Below are 17051 nucleotides of genomic sequence, written 5' to 3'. Positions count from 1 at the left end.
ATTCAGTGAACAAACTTTTTTTTTGGGGGGGGAGTGAACATTCATTTTTCTTAGTGATCATTCTCCACACCTTTACTAAATCAACCCCAATGTAAATGTACTGTAGCTATGTAGCACACAAAGCCAGTGTCTATCCCACAAAATTAGGGATGCACTGATACCGATATTAGTATCTGTGCCGATACCGAGTATTTGGGCGAATACTCGTACTCGTCCAAATGCTCCGATACCTTCCCCGATACCGGAACTTCTGGTCAGAGGAAAATTTATTCTGACCGGCAGTGCCGTAGGGGAACATGGAGCCGGCTTCCCGGCAATCAGGAAGCCGGGCTAAGTGTAATGACCCGCCTCCTGGCTTCCTGATTGGCTGGGAAGTCGGCTTGATGCTGATTGGCTGGGAAGCCGGTTTCCTGGCCAATCACAATCGAGGCGGCAAAACAATATGCAGCCGGCTTCCAGGGCGACCAAGAAGCAGGCCGGTATGTCATTACCTGCCCCCTGTCTTTTTGATCGCCCAGAAAGGTGGGTCCATTCAAGCGGAAGCACCAGTACTCGGTCTCGGTGAGTAACGAAATCAAAATATTGGCACTCGCACTCGATACAGAAAAACCGGTATCGGTGCATCCAAACACAAAATAAATAAAGCAACTCAACATATTTTTACTACTGTGAATCAGCTTTGATGACATTTTGTCCTATAGGGCTACATTAGGTGAAGCTGATTGAATTAAGTGCAGTGCAATACAATTGTTTGTTATACACGATATACATTCCAGAAAAAAAACACACAAAGAAGAAGAACTGTCAGCAAATCATTTGTCAGATTCCCAAACTGTGAGTTCTTTTCCAATCCCCAAATATACGCAATACCTATCATTTTGACCTTGAATTCATACATCACTCGTGCAAAAACAACTAAGAAACTGAGAACGTTTTAAAACGCACGCACCTGTGAATTATTTACTTTGCATGATGCATAATTTAAAAAGGCCTTTCCACTATTGAAACAGTTACAAAATAATTAAAACAAGAATAGATAGCAGAAACCTGTACACAGGTACCAGTGTAGCATATACTGCTGTTCTTTGTGCTTGCCTTGCTTCATATAGAGCCAACATGCTGGGTGTCCTGGAGCACAGGGAGAGCATTTTCACATTTAGAATCCTCCCTGCTTGCTGTCTCATACATGTGCAATGCAGATCAACTGCACAGTAATGGGTGCATGTTGACTACATTAGTGGCAGCAGATGATGAATGTTATAGAGAAACAGACAAGCTGGTATACTGCCGTGTAGATTCTTGCATGGTCATGTAGGAGTAACTGCAATGTTTACAAAGAGTTGGGACGCATTAGTTCACACATAGTGGCGGGGACCGCATGCTGGTGGCTTAGGCCTTCAGAAGATTGGGATCTCACAAGACCCCCACTGGGGTTGGTCTTTATTACTACTTTCAGCATTCAGCAGAATGCCGAAATGACATAAGCATCTGCCGCTGTGAGGAGTGGGCTCCCAACGCTATGTTTAGTCCAGTCAGATTTTACCTTACAAACAAGAAAGCAAAAATGGTGCCCAGGTCAGCAGATTACGTTCAAAAAGCACAGGGTGGATGTTTTCACTACAGCCATGCCTGGATAAAAATCAGAAGTCCTGAGATGATAGAATGTTTCCTCCATGCACGGTAGAGGTAATTTTACATTTTTACTAGAAAGTATATTCAGACAATGACTGTGTGAGGAGAACTCATAGCAACAGCATTAAGGCTCAACTGCCTCCCTAAACCCTATCTCAAAGGCAATTTCTTATAGATACAGATTAGTAATTGTGTTCAAAATAATAATTTAAAGGTTCCAAAACTACATAATCATTTATTTTATCTGTATTTGCCAAATTCTATTGTTACCTTTACAAAGGGGCTCAGTGGCACAGGTATCATTATTTCTTAACTCTGTAATTGATGGCTTTAGATGTTTACTTTTATTAGGTCTGTCCCTCTTTTTTTACAGTACATGTGATAAATGCTTTACATTCCTTCCCATAGGCTACTAAAGTACCTTCTATTAGAAGGAAACCCAATACGCGCTCTTCCTGTTCAACTTGGTAAGTTGGTATTAACTAATACATTTCTTTAAATATTAATATACTTAATTTGTGGGCCAGAGTTTGTAAAACCGGAAGGTCTCATATACCTGTGTATAGGAAACTTGGATAAAAACAAAATGTTTTTGTTCGATTTTAATGGAAATGCTATTTAGATAACCTGTTACCTATTAAGAATGTGCCCAATTTTCTGAAGCTTGGATAGCTGCCAATATGCAAGGTAGCTGATAGTTACATAGTATTTGAGGTTGAATAAAGACATAAGTCCATCAAGTCCAACCTATTGCGTGTGTGCATTTATGTTTGAGCAGCTGTGTGCGTGTGTGTGAGTCCATGTGTGATCTTGTTCTTAGGCGTACCTGTACCCCTGTATATTATGCTCTCCCAGGAACTCGTCCAAGAGTTTCTTGAATGCTTCCACACTCTTAGCTGAAATCACTTCCTGCGGCAGCGAGTTCCAGACCTTAACCGCTCTAACTGTGAAGAACCCCTTGCGCCCTGTGTATTGAATTTTTTTTCCCACCAATTTTTGTTGGTGCCCTCTGGTCTTTAATACGGAGCTAACCGTAAACAGTTTGTTAACAATGTTGCTGTCACCATTGCACAGTTTATACAAAAATATCATGTCCCCCTTAATCTCCTAACCTCCAACGAGAACATATTTAATTTTAACAGCCTTGTTTCATAGTTCAGGTCCTCGAACCCCTTAATGAGTTTTGTTGCCCTCCTCTGGACTTTTTCCAGCTCAAGGACATCTTTTCTGAGTATTGGTGACCAAAACTGGACCGCATACTCCAGATGCGGCCGAACCAGTGATCTGTAAAGTGGTAAAATTATAGATTTGTCCCTGCAATACATTTCCTTCTTAATGCAAGACAGGACTCTGCTTGGCTTGTTTACAGCAGCCTGGCACTTCCAGCTGTTTTTTAGTCTGCGGTCTATGATGACCCCCAAATCCTTCTCCGTTTCCGACTTCCCTAGTGGCGCACCCTTAAGTGTTTAGTCCATTTGCCTATTTTTAACTCCAAAGTGCATTACCTTGCATTTATCGACATTGAACTTCATCTGCCATACAGTTGCCCACTCCCCGATTTTCTCCAGGTCCTCCTGTAATGTTATAATGTCTAAATCCGTGTCTATTACCCTCCCAATTTTCGTATCATCAGCAAACACTAAAACACGGCTACTCACTCCCTCCCCTATATCATTAATAAATAGGTTAAAAAGCATTGGAGCCAGCACAGAACCCTGGGGCACGCCACTCATGACCTCAACCCAGTCTGAAAAGGTGCCATTTAGCAATACTCTTTGTACACGTTCCTTTAGCCAGTTTTCTATCCACGTGCACACTACTTCATCTATGCCCAAAGACCTTAGCTTGTATAACAAGCGTTTATGTGGCATCGTATCAAATGCTTTGGAAAAGTCCAGATAAACCACGTCCACCGGCCTCCCTTTATGCACATCTCTACTTACCTCTTCGTAAAAGGTGAGCAGGTTGGTCTGACAAGAACGATCCTTCCTAAATCCATGCTGGTTATCATTTATTATGCCAAGATCCCGGACGAATTCCACTAAGTAATCCTTAATAATTCCCTCTAACAGTTTACATACTATGCATGTCAGACTAACTGGTCTATAGTTCCCTGGTTGGCATTTTAACCCTTTTTTGAATATAGGTACCACATTTGCCCTTCGCCGGCGCTTGGCACTCTACCAGCCATTACCGATTCCTTAAAAATGAGGAACAATGGTTTTGTTATCTCCATGCTCAGCTCCTTGAGTACTTTGGGATGTAGATTATCAGGTCCTAATGCTTTATTTGCATTTAGTAGTTTAAGCCTATGTTGTATCCCAGTTTCAGTCAACCACTCAGGTGTATTTCCTGTTAAATTTTGTGTTTTATCAGTACATTAAACCCGTCTGTTTCCTTGGTGAATACCGACGAGAAAAAAGTATTTCGCGCCTCGGCCCTCTCCTTGTCGTCTGTGAGTAACGTCCCATTTATGTCCTTTATTGGGCCTATCTGGTCCTTTCTCCACTTTTTACTGTTTATGCATTGATAAAAAATGTTGGGGTTCCTTTTAATAACACTACTAATGGCGATATATTTCTCACATTCAATTTTAGCTGCCCGGACTACCAGTTTAAATCTTTTATTACATTCTTTGTACTTTTGGAATGCCAATACTGACCCCTCTGTTTTATACTTAGTAAATGCCACTTTCTTTTCCTTAATGTGTTGTTTTACCGCTTTGTTTAGCCATATTGGCTTTGTTTTCGATCTTTTATTTTTCTTACAGAGGGGTATACACCTGGGAATAGCATTTTTTCATTTGTTCTTGAAACAGTCCCACTTTTGGTCAAAGTTTAGTTTATGAAATAAGTTTTCCCATTTTATTTCACCCACAATATTACGTCGTTTATCAAAGTTAGCCTTCCTGAAGTTTAGGCTTCTCGTCCGCCCATCCCCCTTCCCTTTCTTGCACCCAATATTAAAAGCTATAAAAAAAACTAAAAAAAAAAACCAGACAAACCCAAAATTGTTTTGGGACTCTACCCATTCTATTTTCACATCTTTGGGAGTCGAACCTTCTCTGGGTGCCCCCATAATTGATAGCTATGTTATAAAGAGCTGGAGTAGCCACACTTAAAGGAGAACTATGGGGTTAAGGCTTTTCCCCATAGTTCTCCTTAGGGTAACGGGAGGACACAAACTGTCCTCCCGTCACCCTAAGCTCAGTATACCGCGAGCTACAGCTCGCGGTATACTGAGACGCCGCAGCTGAAGCGGATCCCGACAATTATATCTGGATCCGCCCAGCTGCGTGAGTGACAGCTTGCTCTGCCTATCTAGAAGCAGAGCCAGCTGTACCCGCCTCCTCCCCCGTCCGTTCTGCCAGTCAGTGCTGGAGGATCGGAGCGGGGAGGGAGGAATCCAGCCCCTCCCCTGTCACGGCAGAGAGCCGTGACAGGATCCAGAAGTGAGCGAACGCCGGTATGTGTTCGCTCACTTCCCGATATACTGAGCCGGCCTGTGACAGTTTCATTGTCACAGGTCGGCTAGAACTATGAGGTGAGTGAAAAGCACTCACCTCATAGTTCTCCTTTAATGTTTAACACTTAAGTCTTGATGTATTAACATGTGCAGTACATATAAAACATTTCATTACTTTCCCTGAGTCTCTAACCAGATCCAATCTTGCTCTGAGGTTAGCTTGACACCTATGCGTTCTGATAATGGACACGGATTTTACCACTTATTACTGCAACACAGGTTTAAACTTGGCAGTTTCTGCAGTACATAACAGTGGCATTTATTTATAATGGCTCCCCAGTGCACAAATATATACCACAATATATACAGCACACCACTACACATATCCAATTCTTTGTGTACAATAGTACATTTGCAATATGTTCCAGGTATGGTTTTTATGTCCGTTTAAATTAAGTTTATGTAGAAGTGCCAAACCACAATGTTATAGTCCTGTCCAAATACAATTTTATTCCAATCTGAAATCAGATTTTACACAGACATATTAAATTAAAGGTAGTATAGGATAAAAATACATGATAGAATCAATATTTATTCTATTGTGTGTTTTTCTACCATTTTACTTTCCTTTTAAATCATGAGAATCATGTTATAAATGTAATTATATGTTACACTTACGGATATTTTTTTTTGTCATTTACAGCCCTGATGAAGGGGGCAAGGCTTAGCCCCTGAAACGTGTTGGTTTGTGCATAGTTCACATTTTTATTGCAATACAGTTGTATCTGGACTCCAACATCACGGTGGGGCACTTCAATTCTAGATTCACTCTTTCACTTGGAAGCGCTTATGATTTGTAGAAGCTACCAGATTAGTTTGTAGACACCATACATCAACACTGTCCTCATATCACTGGGTGGTAATAAGAAAAGCTTCAGGGATCCAGTGCCATCTATCCATTCCCCTGAGCATTTAAAATCAATGTGCTGCCCTAAAGCAACACACATTAGCGCACATGCGGTAATGCACTGTAGCAGGCCACTCATGTCTTAAGGGCCCTCAAAGTTTGAATTGGTGGCTGTGAGGAAATCCATGTCTTTGGATACATCAAACTTCTGATGTGTTTTTAGAATGTTTTTGGGACTCTTTTCTGAGTTGTCTTTTTCTGAATTTGCTGTTATATAATTATATTTTGGCTTTAGCATTATATTATGTGGTCAGTTTGGATGGAAATTGTATTTAGTAAGTTTGCTCCTGAACTTCATTACTATGCAGCGAGTGAACCACAACTTACAGAGAGAGAAATCAATGATATGGAAATATTTGTTGTTTTTTTAGTTGGCATGTTTTAAATCTAAGTCGTTAATTCACCATTAGCAGAAAAAACACCTATCTAATCATGTTAGCATAATGTTGTCGATGTTAAGCCCCTCATCATTGTTTCATTAGGAAGTAATTTTGGTGCTGATTTGATTGTAGTAGACTAATGAGACTTTATCTTTGAGTTTTTGATTACTAATTTGCATAACTGAGAACTGGAGATGGTTTATTTCCGACGTTACTGAAATGTGATGGAAGTTCTTAAAGTGAACTCAACACAGTTATTTCATAACAGATGCTATAAATCAACAGCATGCACAACAAAGTGCCCAAAAGAACCTTTATGGCTAGCCAAGTCATCATCATCATTTGTGTGTTTAGATGCCCCCTCTATTGGCTGATAAGGTGCTGTCTCTGGTATGTGGGATGGCAGGAAGGATAGAAGAGCTCCATGCGAGAACTGAATCTGAGGCCTGGTTAAAAGAGAACTATGGGGTAAGTGTTTTTCCCCATAGTTCTCTTAAGGGTCACGGGGGGACATATACCGTATTTTTCATCTATAAAACGCCTCCATGTATAGGACGTATCAGAAATCAATATTTTAAACATGAAATAAGCCTCTGTTGCATCACTGGTTTCTTCTTCATCACTTTTAGCTTCAAACATATCAGTTTCTTCATCTTCTGCTGCATCACTGCTGTCTGCTGAGTCACTGTAATTTTTATGGGCACAGAATGCTCCGACATTACCGCCCCCTGTCGCATCTGGGCACTGGCTACACGCTCTCCCCAGCAACAGCTGATGTCAGGTACATAAGGTTTATGATTGGAGGAAAACTGTTATCTTGTCTCTGCAATCCGAAGTTTCACTCGTGAGGCTAGTTTGCAGAGGTATCGGCAGTTTCACAACCGCGGTTCTCCTCTCGTCCCCCCGTGTATAACACGCCCCTCCATTTTTAAGTAAATATTTTTAAGAAAAAGTAGCGGAAAAATACGGTACTATCGTCCTCCCGTCACCCAAAGCTCAGTGTATTGCGAGCTACAGCTCGCAGTATACTGAGACCGCCGCAACCGGTACGGATCCCGACATTAGCTGCGTGAGTTGAGGCAGAGCCAGCTGTACCTTCCCCCTCCACTGTCCGTTCCTCCAGTCAGCGCTGGAGGATAGGAGAGGGGAGGGGGGCAATCCCTGCCGGAAGATGTGACTGACAGTCACTTCTCTCTGCAGGGCGATGATCGAGAAGTGAGCAAGTGACGGTATGTGTTCGCTCACTTCCCGATCTATTGAGCCGACGTGTGGCAGTTTCATTATCACACGTCGGCTCGAACTATGAGGATGTGTGATTTTCACTCACCTCATGGTTCTCTTTTAAGTGTCTATGGGGAATCAGAAGATTTCCTGGCACACAGAGAATGACTTGCAAGCACCTTTTCAATGGTTGTAGCATAGCAATAAAGGCATTATGGTGATTACAAAAGCAGGGATTTGAAGGAGCATCTATTATAGATAGCGTTTAAAGGCTAGATGCACACTGACACCTAAGGACCTCCCAAGCCCAGTTGATGCTCAACATGGCCCTCCCATGCACTGTTTTTAGAGTTCTTTTAGCTCTAAGAGCAGAACTTCCTTGTGATTAACTCTTAAGCTCAGTACATGGGAAAGTTTGTCTTTTCTCAGCAATACAATGCTGGGACTAATGTGAATATTTGGAACTAAAACCCTTTTTAAATTTGGGCTTATATAACATTGCAAAGAGCAGTGGCGCATAATAACCTGTAGAAATCAGTCAAAATTCCTTTCCACTAGTTGACAGCAGCCAGAATAACAAGGATTATGTATGATTAATTGCTATGGGATACCACATATAACACATTGCTATATGCGTTTGTTAGACAAAGAGCGTAGATTTGTTGTGTCAACTGTTTGCATGACAATCTTGTAGGAGCAGTAAGGGCTGTCTTTATTGTACGGATTTCCTGTCATTTTGAATGTCAGGCATATAGCTATATAGTGTGTTATTTGTCAGTGTTATGTTCAGGATATTGGTAGCCTTAACAGACTAAAGGTACATCCATCCAGATTCAATCATTCTTATAAGTGTTGCAGCTGCAACCTGGAGGTGCTGGAGCTTACCTTATGTTATTGGGTCTCGTGGAGCTCACATTGAACAGAAAATAAAAAATACTAAATGGACATATCATTATATTATAAATGTATTTTCTCTTAGAGGTACACATTGCATTTAATTGACTAAATAAATAGATAAATAAATGCATGGTTAGTGAGTCTGATCAAAACCCCTTGTGTATGGGTACTTTAAAGGGAAAATATGTTTTTTTGCCAATTGGGATTTTCATTTTTGTTTCAGGCTGAATTTACAACTGAACATGGAACATTTTTGGCCAATTTTGTAGCATTTTTATTTGTGCGTTTTTGCATGTTTTTTTCAGGCTCATTTAGTTATTGCTATTTTTTTTTCTTGGAGCCAATGGAAAACTAGATACTAGGAGAAGGAAAGAAGGAAATTGTTGTTTAGCCCTGAAAAAAAGCTTATGTTCAGGCATTTTCAAGTCTTTTCCAGACACTTCCATTGAAGTGCATGGAAATGCCCTATTCTCTTTCCAAAGTAGCTCATGTACCTTTCTGAGCATCAGACGTCAAGCTAGAGGTGATTGAGCATTTATATCTGAACAGGCACTATAAGGATGTCATTTTGGTTGTTGAGCATTTTGGAGCCTTGAGCTTCAAAACACTCCGGTGTGAACCAGGGCTTAAAAACAACTCTTTGTAATTGTGTGAACTTTTGTATAAAATGTTTATTTTGCAAATAAACATTCAGCATTGTGCAGGAACAATATTCTGCAAATGATGCTGGGCTTTTTATTAAGAAAGCCTAGTACTTCATGCTTTCTGTCTGACTGTGTTAAATCGCTGGTTAAGACGCTGCCATCATTTGTAGTCAAGGGAGAGTGTAGTGTAGAGAGTGGACCTGTGCTCATTCAAGGCTATTTCAAGCACAGCCAGACTTGCTTATTGGCAGCTGATGACTTCTAGTGTTAATCCGAACCAAATCCAACAGGCAAAGTAAAAATGGCACTCAGATCAATTTATACCTAGCAAAATGTTTGCTAGGTGTGTATTGCTCTGAGTGGTTGCTGGTTTTACATTGCTTTTTGGATTTGGCTCGGATTGACACTAGAAGTCATCAGCTGCCAATAAGCAAGTCTGGCTGTTTGGTATGTCTCTGCAGGAAGGAGGAAGAAGCAAGGGAGAAAGTGTTACCTCCAAGGCACATTTGGGGGTAGCTCCCAAGATAGAAGTCCTGTTAGGGCTTGTTAACACCAGGTACTGTATCCCATTCTGGCTGGCTCACTGCATTCTGGGGTGGAGTGCGATCACCCACACCAGAACACATCGCACAACAATGCCTGCATTCCAGTCTAGTGCGATTGCAAAAAATGCTGCAAGCACTATTTTTGCGATCGCACTGGGCTGAAAGGCAGACATTGTTGTGCCGCGCAGTCTGGTGCAGGGGATTGCACTGCATGAGGGGGGCGTGGCTGTGGTGCCATTGGCGTGAATGCACCGCCATGCCCCCTCCCGCCCCAGAATGCAGGGAGCCAGCCAGGATGCAATACAGTGCGCTCCAGAAGCTAACCGGTCTGCACCGCACTGTAACTGGTGTGAACAATCCCTTCATCTAGAGTAAGGGACCACAGGGGAATTGGTGTGGCTTCACATATATTTGCAATTGTATGCAACAAAATCCTCTGTTTTTAACACACATTGTTCAAACAGTCTACACTTTGTTTTGTGCAGACGGTGTGCACTGTAATGTTTTATTTTTAGCACAACGGCTGCTATCTGAGACGTCAGCTGTTGTCTATCTTTGCTTAGAGCTCTACCTGCTGGCTGCAAGTAGTAAATATTTTAAACTTACCTCCAAGATGGACTGTGTCTTCTACCTTCTGTCCTTCCATGTGCTGCACCCTATATAACACTTCCAGGAGTTTTGGATACTATGCAGTGTGGTTCAATTTTTTCATGCCCTACAGTGCTACTACGTCCTGTAGTGTAGGGATCAGAGGATGCAACCTCAGAGTGTGACAGGGGACACAAGCATCTGACACGCCAAGAAGTGTTGAATGCTGACAAGTCTGGTGGAGGATACAGCGCTTGAGGGAAGAAAGGCGACACAGGCTGGAGATAAATAAAATATTCTCTTCTTTTGCAGGAAACTGTTTAGGCTAATTTCTTAAGTGACGGCAGAGTTGCTTTAAGCACAAGCGTTGCATTGGGCAATCATTTGTGTTTCACCTGCCAAGCGGAGTATAGGAAGAGTGCTCCAGGCACCTTCAGCAGTCTAACTTGCCTAATTGCTAATTCCCTTCTCCTCTCTGAGATTTCTGTTCTTCGCTTTCTCTCCAGATGGACAAACGATGGCTATGTGCAACCACATAGCCAGTTTTCTGTTTTGTAAATGCCAAAGTAATCTAAATTTCAATAAAACCATTATTAGAGCTTTGGCAAATCCATTTGTCGAGACGTGCCTTTTGATGGCTGCATTTTTTTCGCTCTTTGCTGTACCTTGTAGAATTTATGATTAATTGCAGCCATTTTCTGTGCTGCTGAGCATGACTGTTTGCTAATGCACTCTGGAATTGTATTTCACTCTGCAGAACTTTGCTTAAATAGACGGTTCCTCAAATGTGTTTCATACTGTGACAAAGTAATATTGTTTTTCTTCTGTTTTTATGCATCTGAAATAGTGCAAATTAACTGCATCCAGTAGCGATGTAAGGGGCAGCCAATGGTGGAGGTGTTCCAGTGGTGGGAGGGTCGTGGGATGATCCGTGGAGCACATAAACAGTTCTATAGGTGCCTTGTAATACTGAATTATGTAAAAATGAGAAGAAAGGAAGGCAAAGGGAAAAAGTAGGGAGAAAGTAGGAAAAGGAGGAGGGTAGAGCGGAGGTCCCAGGGTTGAGCCAGAGAGAAAAAGAGTCTGAAGAACCTTAAAATGAGAGAGTTAAATAGAGATCAGACGAAGGAGGAGGTAGGTAATGTATCCTTGGAGACCAAATAGCAACAAACTTAGACACAGTGTTGGTGCGTTTAGCCTTCCTGTTTTCATTTGTTATTACCCATGTAACTTAAAATTTGACGCCACAAAGAAATAGTGATGCTCTGTGCAGCTTTCTGCCCAGCTCGTCACTGGTCGCCAGGAGCTGAGTGGGAGGCTCTGGCTGGCGTCCCGCCGAGATCCTGGCAACCAGTGACATCAGTGACAGAGCAGCTGACAGCTCAGTCCAGGACACCCCCCCACAGCCTCTAAACTACAAATCAGGAAGAGCACCCCCAACCCTATATTATAGTTTTCGATGGATGGACGAACTAGAATGTCTCTACATCTAATGTGTGTAAGCCCTAAAATGGATCACCAGATGAACGCCAGTCACCGCTAGGGCATGAAGAAAAAAACTGCATTTTGCCGTACGGCTAGTGTGATCGACCCCTAACCTTTAATAAAAAATAAAAAAGTTGTATCGATAATTTATATGAACACACTGACCACATGTGTAAAGATTGATGATTTTTAAATACATTCTAAATACTTATTAGATACATTATTTTGCTTTCTGCAGTGTGGGTTGAGGTTCACCTTCCTGAAAAGCCGATTAAGACCCTTTTAAAGATGGCATTTTTGTCTCTCAGAACTAGTCAGCTTTCTTCAACTAAAAAGAACGCTGCCACTACCTCTTCTGAATGAGGACAAAAGAAAATGTAAATTATGCATACTCATGCATGTTTGAGTATATCAATCACAGTTATGGCATTGCAGGATGCCAGAGTGAAGATGTAACCGATTCTGACACTTCAGATACAAGGTCACAGTCTTCTGGCCTTTTTTCAGACTTTCCTTAGTAATGTTATACACTTAACGAGGGTACAAGCTTTATTGGAAATAATGTAGTGCAAACAAACTTTTTCATGCCTGGTTGCCCTTGTTAACTCTACCACCGCTACTAATACTAGAATTAAAGTCTCTGTCACACTAGACTTACAGGGTTATTCACCAAAGGGTGAATAGTGTAGAGAAGGCAGGAGAAGTGAATAATCTAGGACAACATTGCTGAACTGGAATGTGAGCTGAATTTTTCCAAATCAGCTATTTTGGCCTAGATTGAGCATTTTCCTGCCTTCTCCAAACCCTTAGTCCTGTAGTCAATAACCATGTTAGTTTCTGTGTAGCCTGAACACAAATTTCATACTCGCTCTCACATCCAAATTTTTCAGGTGCAATTATGGGTTCCAGAAAGAAACAGAAGTTAAGTGTTTACATAGGTGGCAATTATAGAGTAGATTAGCATGTTTTAGGCTTAAAGCCCATTTCCACCGTTGCAGAGGTATTTAAAAAAAATATATGCCAGCAATGTAAACCGAGTGTACATGGAACTGGCATATGCAGCTGCTGTGTATGAACACACAAACGTTTTTGTTAACTTTCCTCTTCATATCCTCATGTAAAAATGTCTGCCTGTGTTTTGCAAGCTCTTTCTCACCTCTCCCTTTCATTAGTATTCAGAGTGGCCAAACTAGTGTTTTGTAAAGTGGTTAAATTATTGTTTTATCTCTTAAATAAATACATTTTCAATGCAGGATAGTATTCTGATGATATTACTAGCTGCAGTTTAGCATTGCATGTTATTGCTGAGTCTGTGGTCTATAAGTACCCTCAGATCTTTCTCCATCCCCAATTTTCCCAGAGGAGCACTTCCTAAAGAGTATCTTGCATGCGTATGTTTAACCCCCAAGTGCATAACTTTACATTTTTCAATACTGAATCTACCATGCTGCTGCCCAACACTCAAATTTTATTTAGGTCTTGCAGTGACTCTATATCATGTTGTGAAGTTATAGCCATACATAGTTTGGTATTATCAGCAAACACTGATTTATATCTGCCTGGAGTTCAGCTTTAATCTGAATATTGCAGGTCCGTACATGCGCCATTCCCAATACCAGTTGCTTGGAGATAACTGCTTAAATCTGCTTAAATATCAAACAGCAGAGATGAAAGAAGCCATCTGCAATGCTGCTTGTATGCAGTTCTCATGGGCACAATGGGTGACTAATGTGAAGCTAGGTAGAAGGCTCTGGATCCCCAAAGTGAGTCTAGTAACAAGGGGTAACATGGAACACCTCATTGCAAAGGTTCAAGTCCAAGGCAACTTTATTTCATTACATTGATACTAGAATCTTACAAATATCTCTAATGTATAAGCTACCTTTGTGCGCCTATTTTTTTCTAAGTTTCTAATTTTCACGAGTCAAAAACTGAGGTTGACAAAATTTGTTACTGCTGGAATCTCCTAAGATTTGGGTCAAGCAGCATGACCTGCACATGAAATGACAGCTATACCAAAAACATGGCAAATCATAAAGGGAGTGTATTTTGCCATCTATTTCTTTCTGGCAAGCATAGATCTGTACTCCTACTTGTTCATGTTTCTAAAAGCAGCCTTTTAAAAGAAATGGGTTTTTTTGGTGGTAGTAAGAGATGAATTATGTTTTAACTGTTTTTTCTTTATTCCTGTGCAGGTGATTTGACTACTCTAAAGGCTTTAAATCTCCGGCATTGCCCACTTGACTTTCCTCCTGAAGATGTTGTGCGTAAAGGCCTTGAATCTATTTTATCTTTTCTCAGAAACTCCAAGAAAACAAATGTTATGTGTTCTGATCCCTGTGAATTAGGTATACAAAATCTGTAATTGGTATTTTAGTTTAGAAGATTAAATCCCCACAAAAGTGATATTTCAGTTTGGGATTGAAGCCCTCTGGCTAAATCACCCACCAGCCAGGATTGTGGATTGTACTGAGGTTTCTCAATTTCACCTTCCATACACACCCAGCTGTCATAGCCGTTGAAAGGGTGGCTTATCGATCCATAGATTACTTTTGATTTTTTTGGGTAGCAGGTCAGTGGCCTTATTGTGTTCTACCCCAGTTAAAGCAGACCTTCAATAAACATTACAGGTTTGCCTGAATAAAGAATTGATGCCACCATAAACAATAAACATTTTTCAAAAATCTTGTATCAGCCAAAAGCAGTCCTTGAGTCGAGTGACTGTGCTTAGAGCAATTTAAAAGAATGATGTCATAAATCTTCTTCAGGGTGGAGCAAACATTTCCTTAGCCCCCTTCCCCCATGATCCCTAACTGAGACTGTTGTAAAATTGTAAATTGGAAAAAGAAAAAATCTGGGATGAGAGCCCGGTCAAATGACCAGTTTACAAAGTTACAGCAGTCCTAGTGATGGATCGTGGGATAGGGGAGACTGAGGACTCAAATCATAGAACTCTCTTAACTGCATTAGACAGAAAGAACTCCAAGGGACACACTAGGCTCTACTAGTGATGCACATTTTATGAATGGACCGTACAATGCGGGCCGTAGTTTACGTGACCAAAAATGTGATGACAGAGAGCAGTTAGCATGAGGGTCATATAGGCAACAAGGCAAAAAACATTTTCAGTTGTCAGGACCTCCAGTTTTTCTCATGATAATATTTGTTTGAAATATATGTCCTATGTTTAATGTGAATGTGCAGTTGCTTAAATTCTGGGTAAAATCTCTGCCATTTTGACAACTGTATTCAGTCCTTGAGCAAATACATGTGATACACAAACTCCATTGCCTTATGCCTCCCTTTAATAGACCTGCCTCCTGTGGAGAAACTGGATCTTAAAGGACTGATGGAGTCTAGCCTGGACCTCTCAGATGAAAATGAAAAGAGGAAGTTCGAGTTGTTAAAAAGCAAAATGGAAGCAAGAGAGATGGAGGAGATGGCTTACACTGAACCCCTGTACTTTCAGAATAAACCCCAAAGAGCTGCAGGCACAAATGGCTGGAGCTTTCTAACTGAATCAAGGTAAATATGCTTCGGTGGCGATTGTATCATCTTCACATTATATATTTTGGGAAATTAAGTTGATTTCTGTATATGGTCAATGACCAGTTTGCTGAAGTATATACAGTATCTAAGTAAGATATGAGAATAAATTACACTACACCATACAATTTCCCTTACAACGTAATAATGAAAGGAGAACTATGAGGTGAGTGATTTCCACTCATCCTCATAGTTAGAGCCGACCTGTGACAAAGAAGCTGTCACAGGTCGGCTCTATTGATCGGGAAGTAAGCGAACACATACCGTCGCTCGCTCACTTTCCGATCATCTCCCTCCAGAGAGCGGTGACTGTCAGTCACCGCTCCCCGCAGGGATTCCTCCCCTCTCCAATCCTCCAGCGCTGAGTGGAGGAACGGACGGGTGTGGGGGTGGGCTCAGCTTGCTCTGCCTCTAGATAGGCAGAGCCAGCTGTCACTCACGCAGCTGGGTGGATCCAGACAGTATTGTCGGGATCCGTCCTGGCTGCGGTGCTCTCAGTATATCATGGGCAATAGCCCGTTATATACTAAGCTTTGGGTCACGGGAGGACGCTAGTTTATGTCCTCCCGTGACCCTAAAGAGAACTATGGGGGAAAACACATACCCCATAGTTCTCTTTTAAAGACACACTCCATAGTGGCGTGAAATACATACAGTGGACATGGTCTACCTGTTCAGGGCCCTTTTGTGTGTACGCGAGGTCGCACATGGTGTACAACCATATAACGCATCCACATGTTTCTGAAATTTTGGAATGTGCAGTCCCAGAATTGTGTCTATGCATGCCTGACATTCCCAACTCTGCCCATAAATGTCTTTCTCCAGTCTAATTGTGCAATCATCTCACTCTTCAGAAATAAGTAATTTATGCCCTTCCTTTATCCTTAATGCTGTCCATAGGAAGCATGTTTTAGCACATTTTTACTACCTTATCGAAGACCTTCTAAAAGCCCTGTTCCATCTAGTAACTGGAAAGTTCTATGTAAAAAAAAAACTAATATAAATGTAGTGCCAGTGTTTCTGGATTGCAGTACACTCCAAGTGACAGCAAGGAGGATAACTATGATGCAAATGGGTCACATGATTTATTCTATAGGGTCTTGGCATTCAGAAAATATATAATGTTGGGGGGTTTTAAGTCATTTTCAGGCTGAAAATGTGGAATATAACATGGGTGCAAAAAATGAAAAAAGGGCCTCAGTCATGAAGGGGTTAAGGGGGCAAGCTCAAATGCTGTGATTACCTGAAGACAACTGCACCTGGATTCAGACTGATTGCATCCAGGTGCGATTGTCAGCAGGTAATCACAGCCCATGCAAATGGGGCTGGGGGTAGTGTCAGTTGTCATTGTGTTGTACAGTGCCTCCCACCTACAGCAGACTTTCATGGAAGAATTTGTGAGACTCATGTGATTGGCCCCATTTGCAAGTGTAAATGGGACCTTATTCAGCAAGGTGGCAAACAAACACAGTTTCTAACTCCTATTGAGTTTTCCAGTTTTTAGTGTTCTTTCAGTACTCAGCCTTTTCACCCAGCAGGAGCAAGCTCCTACAGCAGCGAGGGAGAACCCTAACACCTAAACATTACTGTATATTATATATATGAGACTAATAACAAGATCTGGCTACCGGGTAAGATGTAGACCTAAGAATGGAAGAAAGGAGGCTCATTCCCATCCAAA

At 41.4% G+C, this 17051-nt stretch overlaps 1 protein-coding gene across 1 annotated transcript in view; it reads left to right on the top strand.

Moving 5' to 3' along the window:
* The window catches only part of LRRC27 (leucine rich repeat containing 27), a 40410-nt gene that overhangs the window by 4575 nt on the left and 18784 nt on the right, over window positions 1-17051 (top strand). Inside the window, 3 exon segments of the mRNA XM_018553670.1 lie at window positions 2041-2099; window positions 14020-14172; window positions 15136-15366. Coding sequence (XP_018409172.1) covers window positions 2041-2099; window positions 14020-14172; window positions 15136-15366 — 443 coding nt within the window.

This window comes from Nanorana parkeri, unplaced genomic scaffold, assembly GCF_000935625.1.
Source record: "Nanorana parkeri isolate BGI_ZX_2015 unplaced genomic scaffold, ASM93562v1 scaffold127, whole genome shotgun sequence".
NCBI lineage: Eukaryota > Metazoa > Chordata > Amphibia > Anura > Dicroglossidae > Nanorana > Nanorana parkeri.
Note: the sequence above shows the minus strand (reverse complement) of the source record. Positions and strands in the feature narration are given on the sequence as shown.